Source organism: Sitophilus oryzae, unplaced genomic scaffold (assembly GCF_002938485.1).
Source record: "Sitophilus oryzae breed Bouriz unplaced genomic scaffold, Soryzae_2.0 scaffold_965_pilon_pilon, whole genome shotgun sequence".
In the NCBI taxonomy this organism is placed as follows: domain Eukaryota; kingdom Metazoa; phylum Arthropoda; class Insecta; order Coleoptera; family Curculionidae; genus Sitophilus; species Sitophilus oryzae.
This window is the reverse complement of record NW_022147600.1, coordinates 425,511-438,642: the sequence shown is the minus strand read 5'-3', so window position 1 is coordinate 438,642 and position 13,132 is coordinate 425,511. Positions and strand designations below refer to the sequence as shown.

Sequence of the window (13,132 nt, the reverse complement as noted above, 5' to 3'; positions counted from 1 at the left end):
AGTGTTAAATCAACGTAAGTGACGTGTATTTTTATGTAAAACAGTTTTCGTTTCTTTATTTTTACTTTGTGAAATAAAAAATTCCGCGACATTGTTCTGTGCCTGTGCCTTGTAGCAGCAATTATAATAAGTACTCAGGATCTGTCTACATCCAAAACCTACAGAACATGCTGTGCCTACAATTTTTCCAAATCAACCCTATTATGGACCCTCTGTGCACGTTCCCATAAAGAGAAAACGTCCCGATGAAAGAAAACAAGATTTGGAAATTCAGGATGAAATAAATATTGAAAAGTATTATTATTATTATGAAACATATATTATTATTATGAAATGGCAATATATTTTAAAGAAATTAAATGAATTTGTACTTTATTTCAGTATTTTATATAAAAAAAATGATATCTTTATCTTTTTATTTACGATTTATGGAGTTGGTTACTTGATGAACATCGAACTACAAATTACCTAATGTTAATAGTTAATTCTATCTGATATCCACATTTTTTAAATATGTTAGGCAAATTTTTACAATTATTTTTAATTAAACTTTAAAATGTATTCTGCCGTTATCATATACAATACATTTTCTTAACTTGTCGATAAACGTATAGTTTTCAAATTTTTTAATATTTGGAAACTTTTTATCTAGTATATTATTACTAGTTGCTAATACTCGCTAACGCAATTTTAGGACACACTTTTTATTATCTAGATTTTATTTTGTTCATCTTATGCTGTAGTTTATTTCATATTAATATTCGTGCTTTAGATCTAAATTTTAATAATATTCAATCACTTTAACGCGATAAAAAGTTAATGTTATTTTTTAATACCTTTCTGTATAATACTTTTCATATTTATATCTGGCAAAACTATCAATAAATACTATTATTTATGCAAAAACTATATGCAGTACCATATGGCACAATACAAAAGTCGGACTAGTGCGGTGACGTCACAAATCGATGTTCTGGCCTGTATGTCATGTTGGTTATGGTTAAACCTACCAGACCACTCTGTAGCCACTGAAAGAAGAAAATTATTCAATGGATTCATGGCTGGGAAACTTAAATGGAAATGACAGTTCATTAACATTAAGTTTTTCCTCCAAGATGCAGAGGCGCAAAATATTAAAACTGTCAATATTAACAATGCAAATGTCAATATCTGACAATAATAAAATTTGATTTTTAACTGTCACTCAGAGACGCTTTTGTTGTGATTTTACTGTTTGATTTCGTTTTGATTTGTCGAATTATTGTAAAATTAAATTCCTTCAGATTTTTTGCCAGTATTCTGTTTTAGACAATGTTTTTTAAAAATGGTGGGACAATTTGTGTTTTGTAATAACTTTTAATTATTTTTTATCATGGAGTTTAATTGTTGTACTCCTGGTTTCCGAAGGATACAATGGTAAGTAAATTAAACATATCTACTTACAGTTATAGATTTTTTAAATTAGTACTGCTAATAAATGCTACTTGCAGAGCAGTTATTTAAATTTTTTTACGGTGCATGTAAGGAATTAAGGACGCGCGTTTTATATTAGCATGATCAGCAGATGATTACATCTGATTTAATTTGTTTTTATTATTTCAGGTCCCAAACGGAAACAAACTGGGAATCTTGCCTACACCAAAATTATATACCTAGCCGTTTCCAATTCACTTCAAAGGGAGGAAAATTATGTAAAACTGCCTGCTATTTGCTGAAAACCGCCAAAGATTAAATTATAACTGTAACAACTTAATATATGCTATTTCTAGTATTTTTAATATATTTTTTAATTAATATCCGACATATAAGAACACTTTGTATGCTTTTAATTCAGTTGATTTATCGTTTATAATATGTTCGACCTAATTAAAAGCACACAAAATGTTCTTACATGTATGTCTAAATTTATTTTAAATTAACTAAAACAACCCCCCTTCCCCGCACCCCTCTCTTCCAATAGTATTTCTTCCTCCGTCTACCAGAGGCGCCCTTGTATAATAAAATTGAAATGTATTATAAGTTGCCTATCTATTTAATAGTATAAGTCTTTTATCTATGAGTGGATTATTGCAGCAGTGTTAGGTTAGGTTAGGTTGTAAAATATAGTTATTTTTTGTAGATTTTCTTACAGTGGCGAAATACCCATTTGACCTATTATTTTCCATTTTGTGTTTGGTTTGCCTAATTTTTTTTGTTTTACAGAGGTCTTTGACCTACATTCAAAACTCCCTCGACCACAATACGTTTTGATCATACACCAATTTTGTATATAGCCGTTTTGTTACCTTAAAATAATAAGTGCTGATATAGAAAAATATCTAAAATATTTCGCTTTGTATTGCAGGAAACGTTCTAACGGATGCGAGCGACTATATCGTTGAAGAATTGCCCGATCACAGGAGATACACCGCGAAATCAATCCTGAAGTTGACGCCTAGGAAACTCCACCACAACACCACCTTCACCTGTCAAGCGCAAAATACCGCCGAACGAACACACAGGAGCGCCAAATTGAAACTCGAAGTAAGTGAAATCCATTTGCGTATTTGATTTGTCAAAGAAAACTCCTTTTGTACGAATCTTACGTAGTAGTGTGTAGGAAAGTAAATAAAAACTACTAACACCTACAGAAATATAAGCAACAAAAATTTTGGTTTGGTTACAATCTCACATGAAAGGGAAATTCTTTCATTTTTTTATAATAAAGAAAACAGTTTCATTTGGTTTGGATTGTGAATTTGGATAAAGAAAACAGTTTCATTTAGAATTAAGCTTGATTTTCATGCATCCGTTATCCGACGATACGATGATACGATATTAATTTTATTGGTTGAATTTAAAGACTTTCTTTGGTTAGAAAATTACGCATTTGTTAAATTTATTGCATTTTCTTGCCTCCGTTCATCGGATATACGATTTAAGCCGGAGTCTCATCCATCCGAAATCCGATGGTACGACATCCGAAATTTGAAGTTATCCTGTGAAATAAACAAGGCCTGTCACATACATCCGAAAGTTCGTTCCGAAATTTGACACTTGACATTTTTCTGCTGCACTGAATAGAGATTCATGTCATGTTTTATTGGAGAAACACTTAAAACTAAAAATAACTTCCTCGCCAAATATCCCCAAATTGCCCACTTCCCACTAAACTTGTTTTTAAAAACAAATGTTTTCAAAAAAAGTGAGGTTAAAAAACACACGATATCGTACAAAAGTTAAACAAAATTTAACTTTATACGACGTCGGACGATTAGTTAAAATTATCGGATAAAAATTGGTGTCAAAATATTTCAACCAATAAGAGCACCGTCGGATCGTCGTATCATCGGATTTCGGATGCATGAGACTCTGGCTTTAAGCTTGATTTTCATGCATCCGTTGTCCGACGATACGTTGATACGATTTTAATTTTATTGGTAGAATTTAAAGACCTTGATTGGTTACAAAATAACGCCGTTTTTAAATTTATTTCATTTTCATGCCTCCGTTTATCGGATATACGTTGGTGTTATTTTATATTTTCGTTTCCATAACAATTTTGCTATTTTACTTATATTTTTATTATTGTTAGATTAAATTTGTCAAAAAAGTGTCAAAACGTCCATTATCGTATGAACGGGTCCGTTGAAGGGCTGAAGTAAAGTATTTACGGATGAAAATTGGCGCGAAAACGCTATGACCAATCAGAGCACCGTCGGACCATCGTATCAACGTATAACCAGAGTACGTAGATCGCCGAGTAGCGACAGAAACCGTCGGCTCTTTTGATGTGGTGGGACCAAATTTTCTTTCTCTCTCTTTTGACGTGTTTGACAGATAGACTACGTATTTAACTGCTCAACTTATGAAGTGGTCCTATAAACACATGGTATACACTGCTCACAATTTGAAGTGGAATTAATTATAAAGTTTTATACATATCTTTTTTATTTTGTTTTATCCTTATTTCTAAATTTGAATGTATAAAATATCTTACTGCTAATAAATAATTAAAAAAAAAGATTCGTTGCCTGAGGTATACTTGAAATAAAATATATAGAGATATTTGATAAATGGCAACAACTTCGCTTCTTCGTATGACAGATAACCTACTTATTTCGCGCAGCCGCAAAGAAAATTGAAAACGGGACTGTCGCTACTCGTCGGTTTAGGTACTCTGGTATAACGGATGCATGAAAATCAAGTTTTAGTCACACAGAATATAAAATAATAGTAATTAAGGGGACAAAAGACCTTGACTTTTAGGCGGATTGTGTACGTTTTGGAGAGTAGTTTTAGATGAAAAAATTACACACACCGTACACTACACCTTACCAGCTGTTTCCGAAAAAAGTGGCCTCAAATGTCCAAAAATCGTTTTTTGCAAATATCGGCCAAAATATGCAATTTACAATTTTTTTCTTTAAATAAAAAAGGTTGCAAGCTTAGGTAATTATCTACAAAAAATGGTTTTTATCATTTTTAACGTAGTATTAGTAATTTTCGAGATATTCCGCCTAGAAGATTCCTGAATTTTCTTAACGAAAAAAAACTTACTGAGAATCTTAACACTCCGAAAATAGACTTCATAAGCATATCACTGACTGATAGGACAAATTGTTTAATAATTCGACTAAAATTTAATATTCTTTGATGATTCAAAGTTGATTTAAAAGCTCTCCAAAAAATCCTATATGGTTTTTTCGCCACTGCAAGAAAATCTACAAAATAAAATAGTTATTTTCTGTAAACACTTCTGCGTTAATCCCAAACGGAAACTACTTGTCAGAAGTTAGGTTTAAAAATATACAAATTTGCGTAACGAACAAAAAAATGCTTAACGTTTCGGAAAGTTTATCACTTTCCGTCGTCGAAAGCAAAAAAATACAAGGAATATAGAAAAAAACTATTTAAAATACTTAAATTCAACTATTCGAGAACCCTTTAGTTTTTTAAAACAAATACGTCTACAAAAACCGTTGACGTTCTGTTAAAATGATATTATATCAAGTTAAACTTCAAAATTAACAATTACTACCTGATAACAATTACTTAATAAGGTAAAACCAAAAAGCCCAAACTTTCTGTATGATTACAACAGAAGGCAGCTTGTGAGGATTGATACGTCTGTCTTCTTGTAAGTCTATAGAATATGGTATCCCTCACGGTTCAGTACTTGGCCCTATTTTATTTCTGGTGTTTATCAACGACATTGCAAGTCTAGACTCTAGCGGTAAAATCTGCCTCTTTGCGGACGACACTAGTTTCACTTGGAGCGGCCAAGATGTTACGGCACTATATAGTACTATATCCAGTGACTTACGCACCATTAAATCTTGGTGCGATTCTAATCTCTTATGCCTCAACCTTTCAAAAACTAAAGTTTTGTCATACAAAAGTACTATACAACCTTTTGTACTTAATAACAAACACCACTATTGACGTCGTGGACTCTGTGAGATTCTTAGGACTTGTTGTAGATAACTCGTTAAAATGGGACTTGCACATCGAAGCCTTATCAAAGAAACTAAGCTCTGCCTGTTTTGCGCTAAGATCAGTTTCTAAGGAACTTAACTCATCAACCTCTAGAATGGTCTATTATGCCCTTTTTGAGTCGCATCTTCGTTATGCCCTCCCATTCTGCGGTACTTGCTGCGCGACAAAATTTCATCGTATTTTCAAACTTCAAAAGAGAGCAGTTCGATACTTGTTGGGACTAAACAGTAGAACTCACTGCCAGAATTTCTTTAAAAATTTCAAAATACTGACTCTTCCTTCCTTATTCATTTTTGAATCCGTTTGCTTAATCCGCAAGCACATATTCTCTATTCCGGAGAGGCCTTCTCACAACTATCCACTTAGGAATGCGGAGCACGATATTTATCTGCCAACCCCGAGCTCAGAACTAGTTAAGGGCTCAATACTGTACAATGCCAAGAAAATGTACAATCTTTTGCCTTCGAATATCAAGTCACTTTCATTCTTTCCCGCATTTCGCAAAGCTCTGAAATCATACTTACTGGAGAGAGCCCTATATGCGGTAAACAACTTTTTTGTTGATGTTTAATCATGAACAATTTTGAATTTTTCAATTTTGATCATCTCACACACTGGTTAAAAGTCTAATATTTAGTATTTAATATTTTATAACTCTTGATTTTATAATATATAACATTAGTTTATCCATTTACAGTTTTCCTTTTGTAAAATTTTCTAGATACGCCTGTGTTCTGCAATGTCCATATATGTTTTATTTGTAATTTTATGACGTAATTTTTTTTTTTGAATTGATTTGTATTGTATGACATTTTTATTTGTTTATTTGTATATTTGTTTTTGTGCTTTTTTGTTTTGCTTTGTCGATGAAGCTGTTTTGGCTTTTTGTACAATAAAGCGTTTGTTTGTTTGTTTGTTTTGTTTGATTATTTTTAATTTTTACGTATGTTATGTTTATTTATGTTATGCTCTTTAAAATAAAAAAAAGCGATTGCCATACATTACTAACATCTACAGATGCATGAGCAATACATTTATTTTTATTAGATTGTATTAAAAAAGCCTCTTTTATTTTTCTTTTAGAGAATATCGCTTCTATTATTATTCTTGTTGATTTAAAGGTTAGAATCAACAGCTGCCACATTTTAAAACTTGTTTGAATTTTGTCATATTTTATGATAATAAAAAAACCGAGCAAACCGTTCCTTAGCACAAAAATTTTCAGATTTTTACAAACTCATTCGTGTTTTCACTAATAATAGCTTATTTGTAAAGATCTAAAATGAGCTTTTAATATGAACTTTGAATCATCAAAAAATATTAAATTTTAGACGAGTTATTAAACAATTTGTCCTAACAATCAATGATACCGTTATGAAATATATCGTGGTGAGAAAATTTAGGGATATTCGAGGCGGAATATCTTGAAAGCTTCATTTCTAATTTCAAGGAAAATTCTCTAAATTGCATATTTTGGCAGATATTTGCAAAAAACTGATATTTCGGCCATTTGGGGCCCGTATTATTCAAAATAAGTGAATCAAGAGAACAACTGTAATCATAATAGTTTCCGATAATCTATACTAATATATAAAATCCTGAAGTGACTGACATACTCATTACTCACGATCCTGCTCAAACCACTCAACGTAAGAAGCTCAATTTTGGCATACAGTTTGATTCTAGGATGTAGAGGTTCGATAAGAAGGGATTTTTCGAAATTCCATTTCCAAGAGGGTGAAACCACCCCTCAAATATTACAATATTTTTTATTTAAAAAACGGTCAAGTTTCCGAAAGAACGCTTAAACACGTATATTTTATTTTGTTTTTTTTACATATTTTAAGATTTTTTAAAAATTTATACAGGGTGTTTCGAAAAATCCGGTCATTGATTAATCACGATCCTGCTTAAAGCGCTTAACGTAAAAAGCTGATTTTTGGAAAACAGATTGACTTTAGGGTGTAGAGGGTCGATAAGAAGGGATTTTTCGAAACTCGAATTCTAAGGGGGTGAAACTATCCCTCAAATATTAAAATATTTTTTATTTAAAAACCGGTTTTTCGGAAAAACTCTTAAACACGTAGTATATTTTATTTTGTTGTTTTACATATTTCAAGATTTTTTATAAATTTATACAGGGTGTTTCATAAAATATGACCATTGAGTAATCACGATTCTGCTTAAACTGCTTGACGTTTAAAGCTGATTTTTGGCAAACGGATTGACTGTGGAGTGTAGAGGTTCGATAAGGAGGGGTTTCTCGAATCTCAAATTCCAAGAGGGTGAAAACGCCCCTCAAATATTATAACATTTGTTATTTAAAAAACGGTTAGTCTTTCGGAAAAACGCTTGGACAAGCATAATTTATTTGGGTTTTTTACATATTTTGAATTTTTTTTAAAAATCATACAGGGTGTTCCAAAAAGTTGAGTAATTTCTTAACCACGATTCTACTTAAACTGCTTGACGTAAAAAGCTTATTTTTGGCAAACGGATTTTTCGAAAGTCAAATTCCAACGAGATAAAACTATCCCTCAAATATTACCAAGTTATATAATAATATCGCCATATTGTTTTTTCTCATGCTGACATAAATGTGAGAAAATTTTATCCAGTTTGTATATGTTAATGGAAATTCTTGCTTTGCTTTGTCATCACCATTACAAATGATTAATTCGACGCGAACGAAGTCGCTGGTACACGCTAGTAACATATATTAAATATTAAACAATAAATTGAAGTATATACTATAATTGTAATATTTAACAGAAAGAGAAGAGTAGGTATATTTTAAGTTATATAATGAGTATCTCAATTGAGAATATAACGTTTTCCCAGTGCCAAAATAACGCCTCCCTTAATACGTAATACTTAATAATCGTTACCACAATATTTTCTTGCGGAAATTAAATTCGAAGCAAGTAATTTAATGATAAAAATCTTATACCTAAGTATATTTAATTAAATTACAAAATATTAAAATTTTAATCGAAATTCAATTTAAAATGAAAAATTCTTCTACATTGGTAAACGGGGGAATCGTCAGAGAGTAAATATTTAATTTATAAAAATGTATCTTTATTTCCTTATTTTATATATTTCTTGAATGTTAGTGACAAAAATATTGAATACAAGATGTCAGTAAATACTTTACAAAACAGACTAATCACCAATTCAGTTATTACAAAAACACATAATAAACATTTTTTTTGTAAATGTACAAGAAATTACATAAACAATATTAATAAAATAATAGTTCATAATAGGGACTATAATTATGTACTAATAATGGTAGGGATATTTAAATACCTTTTTGCTATTAATATAATCTCTACTACACGTCATATTTTATATATTATGTAATTATACAAAAATAATTTTAACATATTATTCAATTTCATACAATATCAGTAATAGGTCAAATTAGACCCATAAAAAATAAATAATTATCAGTTATAATAATTTAAAAGTACCCTCTAGCGAATTACGTAATTTATATATTTTTCGTATAAATCATATTACGAATGTATATCTATTTTTTATTATATTTTATAATATTGTGTTAAATCTGTTAAACATGTCATAATTGTGAATAAAAGGAGCATTAAATTAATGTTTAGCTATTATTTTTTAACACTAGTTAAATTGGGGAGAATATAGAGAAATTAATGTAAGCTGCTTACATTTTTTTGTACTGCACTAAATAGTTATTTAGGCAACAAGTTAGGAGTATTTTGTGTATCGTAAAATCTTTGGACATAAGTTACACAAAGAGATGTTTCCCAACGTATTACACACAAACTTTTTTCTAATTTTAATTAGAAACAAATTAAAACACTATTACGTATTTCATTTGAAAATATTTTCTATCATTTCAATGAATCATAAAATTTTACCATCATTTTTTTGTCGTATTTTAACGGTCTTTAACCAACTTTCAAAACTTTCTTGACCGCAATACTTTTTAAACATACACAAGTGCTGATTTAGAACAACATTCATGCACATATTTCGTTTTGTATTGCAGGAAACGTTCAAACTAATTTTGACCAACAACAATATTAACAAAGTTATTTCTTTTTTTAAAATTTTAAGTTTGAAAATTCTTCAAACTCTAGTAGGTCTATTAACAAGGCATGGCAAGCTTAATAGGCATTTAAATCTTATCAACAATAGGGCGTTCCTCAAGGCTCTATTTTGGGACCTTTGTTTTTTATTATATTTACAAATGATGTACAGGGTGGGTCAAATTCGTCGCTTTTAAATGGAAACACCCTTTTCTATAGGAGATAGACGAAAACTAATATCGGTGTCTGGAGCTTAATTTTCATCAAAAACATGATGGTTAAAACCGCACATCGATATCTGTTACCGTTTCGGAGTTACGGGGTGTTTTTAAAAAATGTGCATTTTTAACAAATCGCTGTAACTTTTTTGCTATGAAAAATTTTGTATTTCTATGAACACATTCCCAAAGCACCTTTTTACGTAGAATTTAATGGTATAAGTATAATTTTTTTAAAATTAATAATTTAAGAGTTATCAACAGAAAAAATGATTTTTTATTTGGGACACCCTCTATATTTTTAATTAACTGAAAAGAATTTAAAATTACTTTTCCAAAAATATAGCACACTTGATATTTTGTTATAATCCCCTTTGAAATACAGAATTTTTAAAAATTCGCCACTTGTAACTAATAGGCTTTGGACCCCTTATTGATGATATGCCCTTAATGGAACTCGAAAACATTATATTTCCAGCAAGACGACGCACCGCCTCTGAACGCTGAAGTTACCAGCAATTTTTTGAAGCCAATTTCAAGAATAATTGAATAGCTAACCAAGGTCCCAGCTATTGGCCGTCGAGGCCGCCTAACTTAGTGCCCATGGATCTAATCCTATGGATATATTTGCGGAAGAATAAAGGTTCCTTATTCTTCCATATAATCTAGACAAGAATTAGAAATACTTAGCAGTTATGAGAGGGTATCTTTCACCCCCACTGAGTTAATAAATTGTGCGAGAAATGTTCAAAAACTGACCCGTCTGTCCATAACAGAAGACGGTTGATATGTCGAACACCTGTAGCAAAATCTCATGTCTTGGTTTGCTATTTATTTTTATTGTTATTAGATATAGTTTAAATGTGTTGATGTTGGTTAAATATATTTTAAATTGTTATAAAATTCTGCATCTCTCATAGCAAATATTATTTTCGTTTTAATTGATGTTCACAGCTAGATTTTTTTTGCATTACAGCTGGTGCCGTTCAAAGCCTACTTATTTAAAGAGGGCGAATTTTTATATACTCTATATCTCGAAGAGAAATTGAGCAAAATATCAAGTGTGTTATATTTTTGGAAAGCTAATTTTAAATTCTTTTCAATAAATTAAAAATATACAGGGTGTCCTATATAAAAAATCAAATTTTCTGTTGATAATTTTTAAATTATTAATTTTAAAAAAATTATACTTAAACCATTAAATTCTACTTAAAAAGGTGTTTTGGAAATGTTTTCATAAAATAAAATTTCCATAGCAAAAAAGTTACAGCGATTTGATAAAAATGCATATTTTTGAAAAACACCCCGTAACCCCGAAACGGTAACAGATATCGGTATGCGGTTTTCGCCATCATGTTTTTGACAAAAATTAAGCTCCAGACACCGATATTAGTTATTGTCTATCTCTTATACAAAAGGGTGTTTCCATTTAAAAGCGTCGAATTTGGACCCACCGAGCGTAACAGTTAGATTTCCGCCACCAAGATAGTAGGAACAAAGAACTTGAAGGAATTGGACCGTTATCTCTGTTCATACTATCTTTACATTTATTAATTCTGATGCTTTCATATGCATCTAATTGCCTGTAATTTGAGACTTGTTTAATTCATTTCAAGTTATTAAGATCTATACAATGTTCTTTATCAACAATATGTTCGGCAACCCAAGATTTATCGGGTCTACCATATCTTATCTGAGCTAAATGTTCTTTAAATCTAGTTAATATTGATCTTCTAGTTTGCCCAACATATTTCTGATTACAATCTCTACAAGAAATTTCATAAATACCCGACCTTTCCAGTAGAGGTGTTTTATCCTTTGGATTACCTAATAATTGTTGTAATTTATTATTAGCACTATACACAAGTTTATAATTGACATTCTTAAAAATTCCTTTTAGACCACGGGATAACTGTCTATCAAACGGTATTGAAAAATATTTTGACGTATCTTTCTCCACTTGAAAAGTCGAATTTTCAGAAATCATTAACCTATACCTACGTTTTCTAATTATTTTATCAACTAGTGAAGGAGAATATCCATTACACTCAGCTACATTCCTAATGTAATCTCTTTCTATTTCATATCTATCGTTGGAAAGTGGAAAACTAAGTAATCTATGAACTAAGAAATTTAAACTAGCCATTTTATGTTCAATACTATGATATGTCACCTAGCGAGCAGAACCGAAATATAATATGAACCACACAAATTGCCGATGGGAAAAAATAAGTATCTTAGATGGTACTATGTCGCATCAAACAGCACAATAACGAAACAAATAGCGCAAATGAAAGAATATGCAATATGAAATGAATGAGTATGTAAATCAGGGATATTAATGATAAAAATATTACATTAGCTATGTATATAGACACTATCGTTTATAACGTTTGGATCGAAAAAGTTTTTGTAATAAAAGAGACCCAAAACTGTAGACATTACTTACAATTCCAGAGCGGATAATAACGATTAGAATAAAACATATTATTATTTTCTTTATACGCCACCGACTAATGTAATAAAGTAATTTAATTCGAACGAAAAAAAACAGAAGTGACATTCTATCCACCTAAAACAAACCCCATTAAACCGTTGTACCTATTATCCTCCGATTTATGCCCTTTTGTTACGGTCCAACTTTTATATCCTTTTACACAAGGAGCGAGTGCTGGCTGGTAGCTTTTTGCTCTTCCGCCCGCTCCCCCCTTTGGGAGCACGACTTTTGTTCCGCGGTCCATTTTGGAACCAGAAGGACATCCGCAATGACAATTCGTAACAATAACTCCGGTAATGGGCGCTGACCCCCAAAACTTTTAATTTAGTTGATCTTTCGTTCCTTTTTATGCTCGTCTTTTCGACCTTTTCACATCGCGGCCTTCTTTAACAATGTAGAATTTTTTTTTATTTCCGAATAGGAAGGACTTATTTTATGTGGGTTATTACATTTTTTTCTAATTTTATACTTATATTTTTTAGAATTATAGATCTCCTATTAAAATTAATACATAGAATAAAACAGTTTGTACGGAGTGATCAATAATGATTGACTATATTATATCCAATTGCATCCAGTTTGAGTAATTGGTGCGTCAGCCTGAGGAGAATGCTCTTTCTCTCTTGACGATTTTATATGTGAAAGGAATATCGGATAAAATAAGGAGAATAGCCAAGCAGTATAAAATTAAAACTGTTTCTAAGTCTGGGACTACTCTAATAAATAAATGCCTTTATTGTCAAAAAAATTTTCAATTTGTAGACAAAGGTAAACTAAGAAACAAAGTAAAAAAACAAGGTACACAAACAAACAAACAAAAGATAATACAAAACATTATATAAATAATATTGTCAGTCTTATTGTTAAAA

At 30.7% G+C, this 13,132-nt stretch overlaps 1 protein-coding gene across 3 annotated transcripts in view; it reads left to right on the top strand.

Moving 5' to 3' along the window:
- Positions 1-13,132, top strand: part of LOC115891076 (irregular chiasm C-roughest protein-like) — a 549,766-nt gene that overhangs the window by 482,373 nt on the left and 54,261 nt on the right. For all 3 annotated transcript variants that reach the window (XM_030911476.1, XM_030911478.1, XM_030911475.1), the window contains one exon: positions 2,345-2,523. In XM_030911476.1, coding sequence (XP_030767336.1) covers positions 2,345-2,523 — 179 coding nt within the window. The remainder of the gene's footprint in view (positions 1-2,344; positions 2,524-13,132) is intronic.